We start from the raw sequence: 21,720 nt of genomic DNA, 5'->3' as shown, positions 1-21,720 counted from the left end.
TGGATATAAAGCCCTTCCCTCAGGGGAAGTTCTCCTAGGAAATCCACTTTAGGACAGAATCTCATCTAGAGTCTCCAGCAATCTAGATTCTTACTAGGAGATCCTCCAAAGAGTAAAGTTCCATTTAACGGCACATTGCTTTCTCCTTTCTGTTGCTAGTAATTCATTTAAACAATCACATTAAGTTTACTTTTTAATAAAATTTCTAGTCATTTTGTATGAAGACTAAGAGATTATACCCTAGATTAAGTTTAGAGAGTGTAAAGAGTGGCTTTTCTGGGTACGAATCACATGAATCACGACCATCCTGTTATTCGTCGATTGCCTCGAGCAGGCAGCCAGTAACGTCTCCTTCATCCTAGCCCTGAGATTTTTAAGAAAGTGCTATACTCAAGGCTCTTTAGGAGAATGAGACCCATCATTGTTACTGGTATTTGGCATATTGGGTATGACACAGGGAGTTTGCCAGACTCTGCCATGTGGGTAGGTTACATTTGGTAGCTTGCCAGTTTGTCCAAAGTAGGAATGAGATAATAAAATGTCATAATAAGATGTCAAGTGGCCGCATTTGTCGCTGCGCGCTTCCGGGAGCTGGGTTTTATAGTCTCTGAGTCTTGGCCGTTGATGGGATTACACGGCGCCAGGGAGCCAGTTGGTGGGTGTGACCTCCGCCTACTGGAATTCTGAGCATCCTCCTTTCTGGGTACATCTCACTACATATCCCAGACTAAAGTCCTCAGGCCAGGTTAGTTTTCCTTAGCCCACACAAGGTCCTTATTCAGTTATTTCTTTTTGGATCATGACTGAGTTTGTTTCATGACTGTGCTTTTAATTTATTGTACTTCTTATGGAGCTTAGACTGTCTCTTCTAGAAGCCAGTGCTTGCTGTGGGTTCATCCTAGTCTCTTGGTTGGAATCACCTCTTGGAGTGTTAGGAACTAACGGAACTAACGTTAATCTAAGGATAATTGAGGCTTAAGTAAATATGACGAATGCCCAAGAGTAAATATGATTCGGAGTCAATTAACACCTATGTTACAAAAGCATAGCATTTACTTTCTTCCTGTGTCTCTACAAAAAGGACACTGCTCTAAAATAAACTATACAAAGGACATAAAAGAAAGATAAAAGCAACATTTCACTTTCTTATACAAAATCCAGAGCCGTCAGAAGGTTTGACTTTATAAGTTACAGTGTCTAATCTGGAGATATTTGTGACTAATAGATAGGAGAAGAAGAACACAAAGGAGACGTTAAGGGTAAACAGAGGATTAGGAGTGCCCCCTCCCCCAGTGGAACTTGGTGTGCCTCGGGAGCACTGTGGTGGGTGTAACTCAATTAACCTAAACTCCCTGTGGGAGGAGAAAGGTCAGTCCAATGTTAAACCTGAAATGTTTGGAACCTTAATCCGACATCTGACATCTCATCCTACATAGACTGAGGTTTCATGATTGGTTCTATAAAGAACCAGGGGAATGACAGAAAGCTCCCAGAAGGCAACGTGAATTATCCAACTATTCAGAAACAGATCTCACAGAATGTTGACAGAATGGACCAGACTTGATTGAAGACCAATCCCTACATTGTATGACATATATTTATATCACATGTCAAGGAAAAATAACATGGATTTTTTTCCCATTATAGTTGTATTGGATTTACTAAAAGAATGTGTGGCTCCATTTCTTTTAAAATTTTTGATTCCTATTCTTTACAGAAGATACAGAATTCCTTTATTTTACATCTAAAACTAATTAATATCTCATTGTTAGTTAGTATTTAATAGAAGTTTATTTGAGCTTACTTTGCTTTTATTTCTCTTTTACATATGTAAACTCAAATGAATACATATTACAATAAATCACTTTTATTTTAAATATATAATACATTTTCTGATAAATGTGTATAGAACATTTATCATCTTGTTTGAAAAGATGAAAATAAATTTCAAAGAAATTACCACTTAATCCTACTATGCAGACCTACTCTGTAGGATACAGAATCTGAATTCGAACACACTTCTTTGATGGATATCATAGGCCAGCATTTTGCTCTATGTTGGCAATATTCCTGACCTTCTGTCTTTTATTTTATTTTATTTTATTTTTACAGATATTGTATCCCTCTATAAGAATTATTTCCCCCCTCTTTTGTGTAAATAAAATTAATCTTAAAAGAACTGTGAACTTCACATGTAACACTGGTATTTGACTAGGGGTTCCTAGGTGTGACATGCAGTGTGTATTAAAAGGGGTATTAAGTATGGTGAACTGTGGTAGATAAGATCCTATCTTTTGTTTGTTGGTTGGTTGGTTTAGTTTTGGAGCCACGCCCAATAGTAATCAGAGCTTACTCCTGGCTCAGCACTCTGGGATAACTCCTGGCAGCCTCAGGGGTTCATAAGGTGCTGAAAATCAAGCCTGAGTCAACTGTGTGCAAGGCAAGCTCCCTACCTGCTGCACTATCACTCTTTTTCAAAACTAATTCGCCCCTTTCCTATGGCTTTTATCCACATACATTAACTGCTAAATCCACCAAACATTCTCTTTAGACCCCAGAAGACCTGTGCAATGCCATGCACCTGGATTTTGCTAGTTTCAGGTTTATTTATTTTTACCTTTATGTTTATCTTACCTTCTCTGCCTCTCATACTCAGTGAATAGAAATCAAATATTCAAGAACTTGGGAAAATGTGCCTTTGCATCTGTCTTCATATTTTCATTGGGTTCATTAGGCCTCTCTGACCAATGTGTCACTCTCACTGTTGCAGTGAAATGAGTTGTGACTTCCTGATACAGTTTTCTATTATTGCTTTCTTTGTGAAGGTCACGGGCAGTGTAACTGTGGAAGATGTGACTGCAAAGTTGGCTGGTATGGGAAAAAGTGTGAACACCCACGGTCTTGCCCACTGTCCGAGGAGGAGAGCATCCAGAAGTGCCAAGGAAGCTCTGAGCTGCCCTGTTCTGGAAGGGGTAAGTCAGGTCTCTTTGGCCTGTCACCATCACCACCACCCCCTTATGCGATGAGTCAAATGAATTCTACTTTCTCACAAATTATAGTTAATCTCCTGTTCCCATTATTGAAAATGAAGATAGAAATATCTCACCTTCTCTTTTTCTGTCTCTCCTTTTCCACTCACCCACACACACACACACACCGTCCACTTGAGCATTGAGGTCTATTATTGTCATTTCTATTCTGTTTAAGGCTACATTAAAAGGAATAAAGTTTGGATATTTTCCCAAAAGTTTCTAAATAATAACATATAATTGCCCACTGACATTTCTGAAACTCAGTCGCATTGTGCTAAGATGATGCTTCTGAAAAAGCATTGTACTAAACAGACAGTTCTGAAAGAGCCTTTGTTGTTTTTAGAAGGCACGTAGCTTCAGGTGTGCCCTTGGTACCAGATGAGAACAAATTGAAAGAGAAAGAAGAATTCATGCAAAGGAAAGCTAGTTCCATTTTTTCCCCATTTATCAAAATAAGAAATGCAATTTCACCTCTCCCATGAAAATGGCAAAGTTAATATGAAATATATTTTAGGAGGAAGTGGTAATTGAAGTTATTACACATTTTGTTCATGAAGGGAGGCAAAGAAGGTCTTCCTTTTTCTGAATGTTAGATTAGAAATATATCATTTTATGTTCTAGATTTATTCTTTGTGAAATCAATTTTGAAAAATGTATGATAGTTAAGGTAATGTGTTCTCAATGGGGTTGAAATTTATGGTCTTTGTTCAAACACTCACCACTATCGAAGTGCCTGAGAGACCCCCAGCTAATCTTGTATTCTCAGTTTGTACTATAGTCCCCAGAGTCTGTTGTCACTTGATATTATCCAATCCTTTAATGAAATTTTGAGACAATTCTAATGTCCGTGAATTCCTTCTTTTAAAGATGGTGGTTTTCATATATTCTCAGAAGTACATAATAATCAGTCACTGCTGTCTCCAAAATATTTTTTGTCACCACAATAGAAAATCCTATTATGTTTCTTTCCAGTTATGCTTCATTTTTCTCTCCCTTCAACCCTTACAAACCATTAACCTACTTGCTGTCTCTATGGATTTTCCTGCTGCAGATGTTTTTGCAATGCAATCATCAAATATGTGATCTTTTCATCTTTTTTTCATATTTAGTATATTTCTCACTTAGAATTTTTTTGAGACTTATGTATTGGTAGACATGGTTTCCTGTATCCATTCCTTTCCATGGTTAGACAATATTTATTTGTACAAGTAAACCTCATTTGTCAATCCATCACTCTGTTAAAGACCATTTAGATTGTTTCTACCTTTTGGTCAGCATGAATGATTTTCTGCAGGCACTCATGTATTAGTGGACCCAACTATCATTTCTATCGGGTATTTAGGTAGGAGTGGAATTTCTGAGTCATATGTCCCTTGAATCTGTCCTCAAAGAGGCCACACTTCTCATCCCCCACATAATGTGTAGGGGTTCCAATTCTGCCACAGCCTTACCATTATTAGTTATAAACTTTTGTTTACTTAAGATTTCCCTCTTTAGAATATTTATAATCTCTGATATCATTTTTACCATAGATAATTTCACAAATTCTGACATTTGTCACTGAGGATTGTAGGTAGGATATAGCTAGAAGGAATTTTTTATTTCAGAAAAATTTCGGAGTGTTCTTTCATAAGTCGCCTTAGAGAAAAGCACTATTCTATCTGAATTCCTAAAACAATGTCTTTACACTGTTTGAGTAAATCCAGTTTGCTCTTAGGTAACGGAGATAAAGAATTAGGAGGCCAGGGAGATAGTACAGTAGGTAGAGAACTTGCCTTGCGTACTATCAACCTAGGTGGGTTAGATGCTTGGCACCCCATATGGTACCCCAATCACACCTGGAGTGATCCCTGAGTGTCAGGAGTAGCCCCTGCCCCAAAATATTACAAAGATTAATAATTAATTTTCCTCATTATTATTTGTTCTTTCTTCAAAAACATAATTTATATAATAGAAAAATGAGGAAATCAGTAAATATCTCAAATATAGAAAGTTAAATTAAATAAAATAATTTACTGGTGTTTTAATTTTTCTGAACCTTATTTATTTTTTGGGTTTTGGGCATACCTGGCTTTGCTCAGGACTTACTCCTGGCTCTACACTCAGGTATCATTCTTGTCAGACCTCCAAGGGATGGGATATGGGGATCAAACTGGATTGGCCATGTGCTAGGCAAGCACCCTACCCACTGTACTATTATTTTCTGGCCCCTGTCTGTAATTTTTAAATTTATTGTAAGTTCCCACACGGCAGAGTCTGGCAAACAATGATGGGTCTCATTCTCCTAAAGAGCCTTGAATATAATCTCAGGGCTAGGATGAAGGAGAAGTTACTGGGGCCTGCTCAAGGCAATCGACGATTAGCAGGATGATTTGTGATTTGTGTGTAAGTGCAAGACAATTCTTGTGGTTTTAATCAACTCTGACAAACATATATTATTTTCTACAACAATTTCTCCTCGCAATGCTTTTAGAGAGTTGCCATTTTAACTTCTCGATGGACTTATTTGGCTTCTGTTTAACACTTAGTTGATTAAAACTATGCTTGAATGTGAACACAGAATTTTATTTCTTATTTTCTGTGATTCAGGTAAAGTTTTGGAAGTACTAGATACATAAATCAGCTTCCCTAGTCTCTGCGCAGAGAAGGGGTTCATCTACGAATGAAGTAATTGCCTAAGAATCAGAACAAAGCAGAAAAGTTTTACGAATGAAGATAAGGATTCTGGCAGGCAGTTCAGGGCTCAGACATTTTGTTGGAGTACTACATCCACATCTCATTGGCTCCATGTGCGCTGAAGCAAGCGGCTAGTCTGAAACCTCTTAAAGGATTTGTTTCGCAGCTCGTGAATGACAGCCACAGCTGTGGAGACATACATGCGGAAAGCAATTACCAGGCCCATTGGTCTCACCCAGGGGATCCTCAGCAGCTCACCAGCTGGGACTGATAAAACATTCTCTTGGTTGGCTTTACCAGGATATGCCATATGGACATCTGCTTAGCCAATTTCCAGGGGCAAGAGATGGTGGACTTTTTTTTTCCACCAGAAATTAAGTTGAATTACTTGTTTCCTAACTTGGACTGGAGCGATAGCACAGTGGTAGGGCGTTTGCCTTGTACACAGCCTACCCAGGTTCGATTCCTCCATCCCCCTTGGAGAGCCCTGCAAGCTACCGATAGTATCCCACCTACACAGCAGAGCCTGGCAAGTTCCCTGTGGCATATTCGATATGCCAAAAGCAGTAACAAGAAGTCTCACAATGGAGATGTTACTGGTTCCCACTTGGGCAAATGGGTGAACATCCGGAGGACAGTGCTACAGTGTTACTTGTCTCCACTGGTGAGGTCTACGTGTGATCCTTAAGTCTTAGACATAGAGGCTCTCTTCAGTTCCTGTTAATGCGAGCGAAAGTAAATTCTACCCAGGCTGCTCATGGATAAACCAGAATCCATATCGTTCATTGAATAGCTGACTTTCCTACTTACTGTGAATAGAGAATCATTCACCCTGATTTCTTCACCCTGATGCTCGGAGTAGTCAAAGATTTCTCTCATTGCTTAGAAGGGTTCTGCCCCCACTATTACTAGTGTTTTTTCAGAGGATACACATTACTTTTAAGCTTTTCTGACTTGAAAATACACTTTCATTACTACTGGGGTTCTCTTCCGAGATCTCTGACTTTAACCAAACATTGTTTTTTTAATGTGAGCATAAAGGGTTTTTTTTTTTTTTTTTTGGTTTGGAGAAAAACAAAAGAAAACAAGAAAACCAAAACAAAACCCCATGGAAGTGAGGGAAGCTGTTGGTTCTCACTCTCCCTCTGGCATCTAATTTGCAGTCCTGATATAGTGGCAGATCCAAAAGCTCTAGTCTTTGCAGGTAATTCAAACCTCTGCATACCCACTAAAGACCTGTGACACAGATGAGGAATAAACCTTTGTTGTTTTAAGCAACTGAGTTATTGGGATTATTTGTTATCGCAACCAAACTTCTTTCTCTCACACTCTCCCACATACAAAATTCAGAGTAAACTCAACCCAAGCTAACAAATAAGTAACCCCAAAGAAATGTCACTGAAACCAGAGGAAATAATCATCTACACAGTTGAAATTTTCTCATATATGTATGATATCCATATTGATATCATAGTAAAAATAAAGACTCGTTCATGTTCCAACAGTGTAGTTATGTGATTTTATGTTTGCTTGTACTTATACTTATTCAACGGGAAAAATGCTAGGATCACTGAATGCATCATCTTATATTATTGCCCCAAAACACAATGAGAAAGAAAGAAATTAGAAATAGGAACAGCGATGTGTTTTCTGCCTCCTTCTCTCCCCAGCCTCTCACATGGCTTTTTAATTAATAAGGATGGGCTTCCTAGATGGACAGCAATGAATATTCTCCATGCCACTGAGCTGTTACTTAAGAGCGAACAGATGCCATTGGGCTACACTGGCACACGACAGGGAAGAATGGAGATGTTACTGGCGCCCGCTCGAGCAAATCGACAACTAACGGGAAGTTAAGTGATTAAGTGATTAAGAAATAGGAACAGGTTTTTTTGTATAAATTCAATGCTAGAAACTTCTGTTCTTACTGCAGCTTGTCCTTCTAACCCCAGACCTATTGTTTTAAGAAAAAAATGCTTTTTGTTTCAACATGCCAAGTTCCTAAGCAATATGTAATGAAAAAATATTTTCTGCTGAAAAATATTCTCCTGAAAGTAATTGTTATGATGGTTATACTCTACAATACAATTAAAGCAAAGAAACTTAATTCACTAATAAGGACTGACCAATATTGAGAGTGGCACCTGTCACAAGTAATTTCCGTTGAATATTCATGTCTCCATAGAGAAAATCAAATAATATCTAGGAAAAAGAATGGTATGGCAATTTTCCCATTATTAAAAATTTCTGATCAATGGGGAAAATAGAATTTATTTAATTCTCTTCTATTAGACATTTAAATTATCTCTTGTTTTATTTAAATTCTAGAAGTCTTAAGTTTACATTCCTTGGACAGAATATTTGCACAAGTTTTTAGTAGTCATTCTTCAGTATGGATTATATAGACATAAGAATGTCAATATATTAAATCCCTAAGCACTTTATTCTTTAGAAAAATTGTACCAGTATATATTTCCAGTAGAGGTGGAAATTATCTTCACTCACCATTAGTAACAGGTTAAGTAACCAATTAACTTTTTCCTCTCTCCTTTCCTTTTGAGCATTAAATATATTTAGCATTTACCCAACTCCTTCACTGACTTCATTCTCCATTAAAAGGAATGGCTTATCTTCAGGCATTGCTATACAGATGTTTTGTTCGCATATTTGTGACTTTGATCCTCATTTGTCTTGTGTCTAAGTCCTGGTATTTAGTACCACTTTGGTACTAAAATTCTACATGTTTTATTGTCTGTCCTCTGTGCCCTTTGGTTTTCTTTGATCAAACTTGTTCTGAGAGCTATTGCATATGTCTTAGCTCTTAAACACATATAAACACATAGTCACATGGGGGGGTATGGAATGAAGGAAAAATGATAAATTAAAATTAATGATTTAATTTTTTAGTTTCTAGAAAATAAAAGCAATGTCCTCATTTTTATCAATTAGCATCCTTTAATTAATGGATTAATCAAACCAATTCAATCCTCTGATCTAGAAACATACTTTCAAAGAATAATTACACGCCAAATTCTCACCATCTAGAGATTTTTCAATTTAACTCGTAATTCATCTCTTCTATTGGCTAGCAAGGCAAATCTATAAACATTCTAGCTTTATTTATAGGATTACAAGATGCATGTATTTGAAGGGATTTGTTTTTTGTGTGTGATTATTTTTTACTTGATAGTTACTTTTCTTTTTTTGGCAGGGTGGGGGACAGCTTTGGCCATACCCGGCAGTGCTTACGGCTTACTCTATGCTCAGGGATCACTCCTAGTTGAATTCAGGAGTGATACAATCTTGGAGACAAAATTCAGGTTAGCCCCACTCAAGACTAGCACCCTACCCTTGTTTATCTCTCTGGTCCAACCATAATTACTTTTCTTACTCAAATATGAAGAAATTATTTGGAAGACAGAAAATATGTAAAATATTATAAGCCTTGAAATATTTTGGGGGAGATTTTTAAAAAAAATATTTATTAGGAAATGTATTTCCAGCACAAACTTAGTGTACACACCTCAACCAATGCCATACTCTTTCAAGGTAATAAGCATATTCACCTTCCCATATGCTTGTTTTGCTATGTTTTGCGTATGTGTGGTAAGAATGCTTAAAATAATATCTAACATAGTTCAACTTATAGAAACAAAGAAATGAAGTTTCTACCTCCTTGTCAGGGGTTAGAGGCAGGGCTAAATGAGGAGTTATTTTTAATGGGTCTCCAGTTACAGTTGTACAAACTCACTAAGTGCTAGGGATATGCTACATAACACAATCCAATAGTTAATAAAGTGATGCTGTGGACTTAAAAATTAGTTGGGGGCAGATATCCAAGCATTTTAATTTAAGCACTATCTCACCTATTATAATTTTGATTATATTTTTGAAAAATACATTTACTAGCCTCATTAGATGGCTTATTATCAGTTAGTTGCAGAAGGAAATGCACAGCTTACAAATGACAGGGCAACTCAACATATTCTTCCAGCACTATCTGAAGGGAGCAAATGGGATTAGGAGCTGCTCTATTCTCAGTGTCCTGACTGGTTGGCCTTCTGCTAGCCCTCAAGGGCCCTGGGAGAGACCTGAATTAAAGGATGGCTTTTCAAACCTAGAAGTTAAGGATGACAGTTAAAGAAATGACCCTGTAAAGTGACTTGCTCATCCTTATCGAGAAGGAATACTCCTGCTCTTACTGATATGCCAAATAGAGAAAACAGAAGTGAACTGGTCAGTCAGAAGCACAAATCTATGCTTTGTCATCTGACAGCCATCAGATAAAGCCCGTGCATCCCAGGAGTCTCACAGGGATCTATGAACTCAGAGTGTCTGCCAGTTTAGCTCATATATGCTCTATTCTCACAGAATAGAGCTGGAGCGATAGCACAGCGGTAGGGCGTTTGCCTTGCATGCAGCCAGCATGGCCAATTCGAGTTCGATTCCTCCGCCCCTCTCGGAGAGCCCGGCAAGCTACCGAGAGTATCCGATATGCCAGACACAGTAACAACAAAGTCTCCAATGGAGATGTTACTGGGCCCGCTCGAGCAAATCGACGATCAACGGGAGGGCCTTTACCTTCTCACAGAATGGTCCACAACTGGAACATGATTTAAGGCAATGTAAGGACATACTTGGATTCAGAAAGACATAGCAGTGTTGAAAACTTGTGAATGTAAATCTTATTCTTATCACTTTATAGAAGACAAAAAGATTGAGCTCAAAGGAGAATGGAGTAATGGTGCTCCCAGCATCTTTCATGTTCCAAGGATGTGTTAGGTTTTATGTGTTGGGGCGCTTTCCCATTTTCCATCATTGTAAGGAGGGCAAATGCCTAAGAACTAGACCTGATGGTTTGCTTGAAGGTATCAAATTAAATCTCATATGAGATTTAATGAAGTCATATGAGGAATTGACTAAAATTATGCTTTGTACATTGAAGGAAATTAATAAAGATAACTTAAAATAACCTAATCAGATAGAAAGGGAGGTCTCATATGAGGCAGTTATTTAAAGATTATCCTTAGCAATGGGTAAATGATTTTAAACAATTATTTCTTCCCCGTATTCATCTTTCTAGTTTTTCTCCTTGATCTTTATAGATTCAACAGAATAGAGGGAAAAAAGATATTCAAAAGCTTATCTGTATAATTGAATGTTATCTTTTATAAATAATAGAAAGAAACTTCAGTGGAAAATAATAAATGGTATTTTTAAATTATTGGATTGTTTTTTATCCATAATACAAAAAATATGTTATAATTCTCAGGAGAGAGAAAAATTTTTTGTCTTACTCAATGATCTTGCTTAAATGTTTCATCTATGGCAATAGAACATTTTATGTCAAAGATAGAAATTGAATCTATCTATAATAAAAATCTATAATAAAAATAGGCTCTTTTTATTATTGTTTGCATGATTTTTAGTGGAAAATTGAAAACCAGCGGAATCATTTGGCTAAGAAAACTTCTGGTAAATGTTGCAACAAATATTGTCAAAATCTATTTGAGATAAAAATAGAAAATTGGACATGAATTTAATCTCAATTTCTCTACGTGACCTTAAAATGGAATTGTGACAAATCTGACAATGTTGGTACTGTGTTTATGTATTTATTTCTATTAAAATGCTAAATACAGAATGAAAGATGCAGTCAGGTCTCAAAAATTTTACTCAATTTTATTCAATATAAACAGATATTCTTAGAGAAAACAATCTGTCTCAGTGATCAATCCTATACTTAATACTTTGTAGAGTCATGTAATCTACAAACGTTCTTTTTATTTCTTTGTTTAACTTAAATTTTTATTATAGTCAGAACTTTCAGTAGAAAATCAGCAGGACAGAATATTATCTCTTTTTTTTTCTTTTCTATTTTTTTTAAATTTTTTTTTTATTAGTGAAACACCATGAGGTACAGTTGTAGATTTACAATTTTTTGTGCTTGGGTTTGATTATACAATGATCAGATACCCATCCCTCCACCAGTGCCCATTTTCCACCACCATGGATAATATCCCCCCCACCCCCATCCCCCCATCCCTCCCTGCCTCTGTGGCAGGGCAATCCCCTGTGTTCTCTCTCTCCTTTTGGGTGTTGTGGTCTGCAAAAGAGGCATTGAGTGGCAAACATGTTCAGTCCATAGTCCACTTTCGACATGCATCTCCCCTCCTGGGAGGATCCTCCAAACACCCTTTATTTGGTGTTCCCTTCTCTATCTGAGCTGCCCTTTCCTCTAGAATGCCCGACTGGCCACTAAGCTATGGAGTAATCCTCCTGGTGCTGATCTCAGCTATTCTTGGGTATTAATCTCATATTTTGTTACTTTATGTCCCCCAGATGAATGCAATCTTTCTATGTCTATCCCTCTCTTTCTGACTCATTTCGCTTAGCATGATACTTTCCATGTTGTACCACTTGTATGTAAATTTCATGACTTCATCTTTTCTAACAACTACATAGTACTCCATTGTGTAGATGTACCAAAGTTTCTTTAACCAGTCATCTGTTCTTGGGCATTCAGGTTTCTTCCAGTTTCTGGCTATTGTAAAGAGTGCTGCAATGAACAAACAAGTGCAGATGTCACTTCGACTATACATTTTTGCCTCTCTGGGATATATTCCCAGGAGTGGTATTGCTGGGTCAAATAGGAGCTCAATTTCTAATATTTTGAGAATTGTCCATACTGTTTTCCAGAAGGGCTGAACCAGTCGACATTCCCACCAACAGTGAAGGAGTGTCCCTTTCTCGCCACATCCGCGCCAGCATCAGTTGCTTTTGTTCTTTTGAATGTGGGCCAGTCTCTGAGGTGTGAGATGGTATCTCATTGTGGTTTTGATCTGCATCTCCCTGATGAGTAATGATGTAGAGCATTTTCTCATGTGCTTTTTTGCCATTTGGATTTCTTCTTTGAGAAAGTTTCTGTTCATTTCATTGCCCCATTTTTGGATGGGGTTGGATGTTTTCTTCTTGTGGAGTTTAACCAGTATTTTGGATATCCTGGATATGAACCCCTTGTCAGATGTGTATTCGGCGAATATCCTTTCCCATTCTGTAGACTGTCTTTGTATTTTGGTCACTGTTTCTTTGGAGGTGCAGAAGCTTCTTAGTTTAAGATAGTCCCACTTATCTATCTCTGTTTTCACTTGCTCAGACAGTGGCGTGGCATCTTTGAAGATACCATTAGCTTCAATGTCATGGAGGGTTTTGCCAACTTTGTCTTCAATGTACCTTATGGTTTCTGGTCTGATGTTGAGGTCTTTAATCCATTTTGATCTTACTTTTGTACATGGTGTTAGGCAGAGTTCTGAGCCCATTTTTTTGCATGTAGCCGTCCAGTGATGCCAGCACAATTTTCCGAACAGTTTCTACGAAGCAAATATCACACTGATACCAAAAGCAGACAGAGATACCACAAAGAAAGAGAATTACAGACCGATATCCCTGATGAACACAGATGCAAAGATCCTCAACAAACTACTAGCAAATAGAATCCAACTACTCATCAAAAAGATCATACACCATGACCAAGTAGGATTCATCCCAGGGATGCAAGGATGGTTCAATATTCGGAAATCAATCAACATAATCCATCATATCAACAAAAGAAAAAATAAAAAGCATATGATTATATCAATAGATGCAGAGAAAGCATTTGACAAGATCCAGCACCCCTTTATGATGAAAACCCTAGCCAAAATGGGTATAGAGGGGACCTTCCTCAACATAATTAAAGCCATCTACCACAAGCCTACAGCAAGCATCATCCTCAATGGGGAAAAACTGAGAGCCTTCCCTCTAAGATCAGGGACGAGACAAGGATGCCCACTCTCTCCACTGCTGTTCAATATAGTACTGGAAGTACTTGCAATAGCGATTAGGCAAGTAAAAGATATTAAGGGCATTCAGGTAGGAAAGGAAGAAATCAAGCTCTCACTATTCGCAGATGATATGATACTATACTTAGAGAACCCAATAACCTCAACCAAAAAACTTCTAGAAACAATAGACTCGAATAGTAAAGTTGCAGGCTATAAAATCAATACCCAAAAGTCCATGGCTTTCCTATATGCAAACAGTGAGAGAGAAGAAAGCAACATGAAAAAAACAATCCCGTTCACAATTGTGCCCCAGAAAATCACGTACTTAGGAATCAGCTTAACTAAGGAAGTAAAGGACCTGTACAAAGAAAACTACAAAACGCTACTTCAGGAAATAAAAGAGGACATGAGGAAATGGAAAGATATCCCCTGCTCATGGGTCGCGAGACTTAACATTGTCAAAACGGCAATACTACTGAAAGCATTGTATAAATTCAATGCAATCCCTATAAGGATACCCATGACATTCTTCAAAGAAATGGAGCAAACACTCCTGAAATTTATATGGAACAATAAGCCCCCACGAATAGCTAAAGCAATTCTTGGGAAAAAGAAAATGGGAGGAATCAACCTCCCGAACTTCAAACTGTACTACAAAGCAGTAATAATTAAAACAGCATGGTACTGGAACAAAGGCAGAACTGCAGACCAATGGAACAGGGTTGAATACACTGACATCTCCCCTCAATCATTTGATCATCTAATCTTTGATAAAGGTGCAAGTAATGTGAAGTGGAGTAAGGAAAGCCTCTTTAAGATTATCTCTTTGTCTGGACTAAAGGGTCATGTAACTATGTCACATGTGCTATGGTTCCTTCTTTGTGTATTTACGATGTAACTCAAAACTACATCTTAAGTAGTAGTTTTGATTAAGTTGATTTGTGTGAGGTTTGCAAAATAGATATATTCTAGCTCTGTCAATGTCACTGTCATCCTGTTGTTCATCAATTTGATTGAGCGGGCGCCAGTAACATCTCCATTATGGGACTTGTTACTGTTTTTGGCATATCAAATACGCCATGGGGACCTTGCCAGGCTCTGCTGTGTGGGCAGGATACTCTCAGTAGCTTGCCGGGCTCTCCAAGAGGGACAGAGGAATCAAACTCTGGTGGGCCACGTGCAAGGCAAAACACTGTACCAGCTGTGCTCTCACTCCAGCCCTAATGTATTCTAACTTCATTAATACTATAATACAGAACTAACTTATCCATAATATTTTTGTTTTGTTTATCAAATTTAGACAATCTAATAATTCTTTTGAGCAGCTTACCACGCATCTCAGTGTTAATCAGGGAAGTAAGCTTCACATACCTGGTTTCTGCTTTTATAAATAAATTTTTATTGGAAGAGAGTTACTCTCATTTGTTTACCTAGGGTTGCTTACTTGCTCTAATGGTGGAGTTGAGGAGTTACTACTGAGTAAAGAGCACATAAGGACAAATATATTTACCACCTAGTCCTTTAAGGAAATAGTTTGTTGACTCATTAAACATTTGTGATAAATGTGACCAATGTGTTGGGAGATGCCAGTGAATGTCTTAAGAGTCAGAGAAAAAAATACTGTTTTTAAAATGTTTGTACGTTATATGATGGAGACTAAATTGAGTAAGTGAGAATGAGCAACATTAGATAATTATTTGGAAAAAATGCATATCAGGGAGAGAAAAACATGGAGGGAAGCATTGAATTAACAAGAGAATAACTTTCGTGTGGAGCATAAAACACTTCCCTCTATGTATATGTGTGTGTGTGTGATGTGTGATGTGTGTGTGTGTGTGTGTGTTGTGTGTCCTCAGAATGCATCCTCAGGTGAAATTCAGGGCCTCATCCAAACACTATCAAGCCACATCCCCTGCCTGATGAATACACTACTGATTACTTATAAGAAATAAGTCAATGTTGGGAAATGGCCTCTTCATCTCAGGCCTCTTTTCCTTGTGACGGTTTGAGGCAGATTCTGCAACTTCTTTGCAGTGTTCTTATTTTCATAATTGTCTCATGAGATCAATTGTTAGTACAAAGGATACATGTGGTAATAGATAGAAGAAGAGTGTATATAATGAGCCTTCATGTACTCAGCATTTTCTCATCTACTCTCATCTCCCCCAACATATACAAACATACTCTGGATTATTTAGAAACCAACCTCAGACATCATGTAAGCATTTTTCTTTAATAAAATTTTCAGGGAAGGAAAGATAAAACATAGAAAAAATGTTAATTAAATAACTTAATAGGAAATTAACAAATGGACTTATTTATTTCTCCACATATGGCGTATTCGATATGCCAGTACCCAGTAACAATGATGGGTCTATTCCCCTGACCCTGAAAGAGCTTCGAATGTGGCACTTTCTAAAATCTCAGGGCTAGAACGAAGGAGATGTTATTGGTGCCTGCTCAAGGAAATCGTTGAACAACAGGATGACAGTGATACAGTGATACAGTGATGGAGTTTAGAATCAGTTGGACTGGAGCGATAGCACAGTGGGTAGGGCATTTGCCTTGCATGCAGCAGACCCGGGCTACCTGGGTTCGATTCCTTCACCCCTCTCGGAGAGCCGGACAAGCTACCAAGAGTATCACGCACACACAGCAAAGCTGGCAAGCTACCCGTGATGTATTTGATATGCCAAACACAGTAACAAGTGTCACAATGGAGACGTTACTGGGCCCATTTGAGCAAATTGATGAACAATGGGAGGACAGTGACAGTGATAATTGCACTAGAACCTTGTCAAAGGAATACCAGATTAACCTTAATGCTTATTCCATTGTATCATTGCCCAAATGTTAAGTTTAATGAAATGAAAATAAGCAACATCCAGATCTTTCCATGGATAAGCCTAACATTGTGAGCAGCATGTTATGTGTCCCTTTCCTCCTTCCTGTACCTCAAATCATGTTTGCATATCTTCTGACAGAGTATGAGAAGACAAACATATATCTACAGTGGTTATTTTATCAGGTTCTTTTGGTATTAGCAAAATAGTAAAATGACAAGTGTGAGGTTTAGATTATTATTTGAGGAATATCTGTCTTGGGTATGTATATGTGTGCACATATGTGTGCACATAAAGGGCAAAGGTGGGAGTCAGAGAGATAGAATAGGGATTAAGATGATGACCTTGGTGCAGCTGATCCTGGGGGATTTTATTTGTTTGGTTGTTTGCTGTTTTGTTTGTTTGGATATCCAACAATGCTCAAAACTTACTCCTGATTCTGCCCTCAGGGGTCTCTTTTTTTTTTTATTAAAATTTTTTTTAATAGTGAGACATCATGAGGTACAGTTGCAGACTTACACATTTTTGTGCTTGGTTTTCAATTATACAATTATCAAATACTCATCCCTCCACCGGTGCCCATTTCTCACCACCACGGATCCCAGTATCCCTCCCACCCCTCATCCCCCCCCCATTCCACCCTGCCTCTGTGGCAGGGAATTCCCTTTTGTTATCTCTCTCTCTCTCTCTCTCTCTTTTAATTTTTTTATTTTTATTAGTGAAACACGAGTTGTAGATTTACAATTTTTTGTGCTTGGGTTTCGTTTATACAATTATCAAATACCCATCCCTCCACCAGTGCCTATTTTCCACCACCATGAATAATATTCCTCCCACCTCCGTCCCCCCAATCCCACCCTGCCTCTGTGGCAGGGCATTCCCTTTTGTTCTCTCTCTCCTTTTGGGTGTTGTGGTCTGCAAAAGAGGCATTGAGTGGCAAACATGTTCAGTCCATAGTCTACTTTCAACATGCATCTCCCCTCCTGGGAGGATCCTCCAAACACCCTTTATTTGGTGCTCCCTTCTCTCTCTCTTATTGGGTGTTTTGGTTTGCAAAAGAGGCAATGGGTGACAATCATGTTTAGTCTTTAGTCTACTTTCCGCATGCTTCTCCCATCCTGGGAGGATCCTCCCAACACCTTTATTTGGTGTTCTCTCAGGGGTCTCTTTTAATGGAATCCAGGTCTGCTTAGTGCAAGAGCCTTAGCCACTGTGCTATCCCTTTGTCCCCATGACCCTGGGTTATATCTCCAGCACTGCATATGGTCCCTGAGCTCTGCCAGGAGTCATCCCTGAGCATGGTGCCAGGAATAATCCCTGAGCAATGCTGGGCATTCACCTCCATGGCAAAGGTGTAGGAACACAGCAAAGCAAGACAGTGGGTTAAGATAATAAGTGAATTACCCTGACATAGTCTGGCATATACTTGATGGGGTGTGTGACCCATAACCCTTTTCTTCAAATTCTTTCTCCTCTCTTTCATCTATCTCTGCAGTAAATGACACTATTCTGAGTTTTGGTTCATTTGCTTCACTAGATGTTATGCTTATTCTTACAAGCTCTGTGCCTTTTACTTCTGACTGGCATTCGGAACAGATTTTGTGTCTGGTTTTGCATAGCTAACTAGACAGAGCTGACTACTACCAGTGAGAGTCAGGTGACTGGCCTGGCTGTTCTTCTAGATTCTGTTTCATATTAAGTATCTATTTTGGCATGGAATAATATATTTTTCAGTTGTGGCATTCTTTTATTTAAACTAAGGCAGCTAAGTTGGAAAAGAGTTTCATTTTTCATAAATACTGATTTCTTAAGAGACATCTTTGATTTAGATAGTGGGATAGGGGGAAGGGAGAATTTCTTGGCTAATTTTTTTATGTTCCTACATAATTTAGGCTTATTGGCTGCTCAAAATATCTAGCCCATATGGATATTTGTAAATAGAACCAAATAAGTCTGTCAGAGTGTAGTTGTTTAAGGTTTGAACCAAGGAACCATACCAATACTTGCTGGATGAAACAGCAAGTATTTGAAGTCAAATATAAAGTCCTTTACAGGAATGTTAAGCCATTTATAATCATCAGTTTCTCTGGATTTCTTCCTGAGGTCCTGTTTTGTGCAATAGATTTAAAGGGATTCTTAACACATACAAGCAGATGGAGCACAGATGACTTCTGACTTCTGATAGTGCTGGTTCAACTTGCAACTTTACAGTGGGTTGAAAGTGAAACACCCTCAGTAGAGACCATTCTTTGATTTTAAAAGTTTGATCTCTTCCCAGGTCAGCAACGAACTTGACATTTGCTGTCTCGTAATCCTTTGCTCCACTGGGAGCTTCTCTGAGTTGGTTTCTGAGTCCCTTTGATATGAATATCGCTGTCCTGACAGCCTCCTTGCTATCTGATAGGACTACGATATGATGCTCCAGTTAAGATGTACTCCTCCAACTGATTCCACTCCAGAGAAGTCCTGAGGATTATCCAAGAGTGAGCCTTTGATGTTTTGATGGGTCTGAATCCTTGTGGTGGCACGAGGTTGTGTCTGACAGGTTTACCAGCCAGGTGTACCAGCATAACTCAACCCTCCTTTCAGCTATTGCTTCCATACTTTGCTGTTATGATCCCTGGGAAAACCATCAATGGATACCAACTTCCTGTTTGGGAAGGAGGTTCACCCACATGACTGTTATGGTGCTTCCTCTCAGCACATATGGCATTAGCAGTTCGTTTCTAATGGTTCATGCAAACTCTGATTTGTGATTGGATATAAAATCAATGCGAACCTCTTATAACACGCATATATTTCACTTGCCTTTCAATATTTTATGAAGATAAAGTACATAGCTTCTGGTCTCTAAATGTGTATCACTAACAAGACACACATCAAAAATGTGACTTGTGACCTGTGCCACCCTCTGGCCAATGGGTACATTACTTATTGATAGTGCATAGTTCGAAACTTTTGTTTTTCTGGTTTTATGGATCTTCAGTTTTGCCATATGGAAAAATATAATGTAATCTCTATTATTTGCTTTACAATGCTACTGTGAGGGTATATTAAGATGGTATGTAACATTACTTTCTTGGTTTGAAAACTAATGTGCTGTTGTATGGCAAATGTACTTGAAGACAGGCTTTAATGGGGAAAAATATTAGTATTCATTCATTCTTTGGTCCAATTTATTTTTCTTACAAGCCACAAGACAGAATCTATCTAGGTACTGAGGATAGACTAATAATAAGATAGCAAATGTCAGAGCTCTCCTACAGCTTTTGTTGAGTTAAATAAGAAAACAATTTCACCTTGTGGTAAAAGAAAATGAAGAGAATGTGACAGCACGGCTCAGAAAAATTGGCAGATTGAGGGGCTACCACAGAGAAGGGGTTTAGGGACCCTCTCTGAGGAGGTCCTATTGTGATATATCTGGATATTGAAAACGGGGAATGGATAGAAGGAACATGGCTGGAAAAATCAGAGGAAGTGGCTTATGCAATATTTCAAACTTCGGTGAAGAAGAGTTTATGGAAGAGATCAAAGTTAGATGGACTTTGTCCTTAAATAATCCAGATAGGAGACTTCCAGTTTGTTTAAGAAGTATTTTTAAAGTACCAATCTGGCACGCTGAGCTCAAACTTCATTTAATTTGTCTGCAGTGTGGCCTGGGCATCGGGACTCTTAACAGCTCCCTGGTGAATTGATGGTGCAGCCACATCCAGAATCACTGCTCAGCAGGCTTTTATGGCCTCAGTCTAGAGCAGGACTGATGCTTTGGTTGTGTCCTACTTCCCATAAAGCAAACAGGGCTTTGGGGAGTGCTTAGGAGTTTCAGAATCATAACCATCTTGTACAGGGTCTTTTCCTGGTGCTCTGTTGAAGAGGAGAGAAAGCCGTGGAAGGGGGCTTGACGAAGGACTGGGAATTGTGGGGAAGTTCACAGGCTGCAGGTAGGAAATATTATTATGTGGCACAGAAACATGAAGGAGTATGGTAGGTTTGTTTAGAGAAATAATCCTCTCCTGTTTTAGGATATCTAGGTTGAGAGTAAGACCCTCATCTTTTATGCATTTCTCTAGTGTAAGTGTGAAGCATTTGAATAGAAATGCAGGGGATATATCTCTTTCTCCAAAATGCCCATCTCTAGGACTCAGTTGCTCAAATACTTTGCACCTTTTTTTCACCTTTGTGGATTATTCTCTGTGATATAATTCTCAATTTCTCAGACCACAATAATTGATGTTGTAATGAGAGATTTTTTTAAAAATCTATACCAGGGAGTCTTAGCTTGAAATTCATAAACTCTGATTTGTGGTTGGATTTAAGATCAAAGAGAACCACTTAATATGGCACAAATAGTTTACACTTACCTTTCAATATGTTTTGAAGATACGGTACATAGCTTCTTGCCCCGGATTCTAAAAAATCTGCATAAGATTAACAAAGGGTGACAGTGATTTAGAAACCACTACAACAAAAACAGTGCTTTTGGACAGATGTCACAACAGATTATTAAAAAACATTTTATGTAAGCTGAGCTTTAATTTTTATGCTATGCAGTTTAATAATTTAAAATAAGTTATCAAATTATGAAATATAGAAATACTGGGTGGTATTTAGTTGCATTTAGAGCTTTCAATTGGACTTATCTTCCTCCTCTTTTTTTTTTCTTAATGTGTTGTACAGATTTAAGTTTGGAGTGAAAAGATGGTCCAAATGCAAAGCCATTTCATATACTGTTGAGAATGTGTTACTGAACTTCTTTATTAGAATGAGTGGAAACCCAGGTAAAAGTTCTGTGTAGTCACAAAATAAGTGAGCGACTGAAGGTGGCATGGGCTCTCACCTGCCATGTGCATTTAGTGGCCATGAGCCACTTTCTAACTCCAGCCTGCCACTGCCACCAACAGAGGCTTGAAAGAGGGAACAGGGCTGCCAGCTAGTTGGTGATCAGTTGCTGTTTATTCCAATCTCTGTCCCTCCATTTATTCCAATCTCCCCACATGCCTGTTCCAGTCTCACTGAGCATCTCATTCCAGCCTCACACTGTCCCTCATTCCCATCTCCTGCTCCTCATCATGCTAGTCTCTCCACGCTCCTCTCACAGCCTTAGTCTAGAGCCCAACTTCCAAAGGTTTGGGGGGGGGCAACTACCCCTAGATCAAATAGAACAATCAACATACATAAAGCCTTTCCCTTCAGGAAGCTCTTCTAAGATGAAGATTTCCTGCTAGGAGATCCACTCAAGGGCCAATTTTCATCTAAGGACAAGCTTCTCCTTTCCTTAGTCCATAAATAATCATCTTACTTAATAATCTTTCTCAATCACAATCACAATTACAACCATCCTGTTAT

General features: G+C 38.3%; 1 protein-coding gene across 1 annotated transcript in view; it reads left to right on the top strand.

Moving 5' to 3' along the window:
• ITGBL1 (integrin subunit beta like 1) overlaps positions 1 to 21,720 on the top strand; it is a 266,652-nt gene that overhangs the window by 146,616 nt on the left and 98,316 nt on the right. Inside the window, exon 7 of the mRNA XM_056109966.1 lies at positions 2,826 to 2,972. Within this exon, the coding sequence (XP_055965941.1) occupies positions 2,826 to 2,972 (147 nt within the window). The remainder of the gene's footprint in view (positions 1 to 2,825; positions 2,973 to 21,720) is intronic.

The sequence above is a fragment of the Sorex fumeus genome, unplaced genomic scaffold, assembly GCF_029834395.1.
Source record: "Sorex fumeus unplaced genomic scaffold, SorFum_2.1 ptg000008l, whole genome shotgun sequence".
Lineage (NCBI taxonomy): Eukaryota > Metazoa > Chordata > Mammalia > Eulipotyphla > Soricidae > Sorex > Sorex fumeus.
This window is presented reverse-complemented; position numbering and strand designations above follow the sequence as displayed.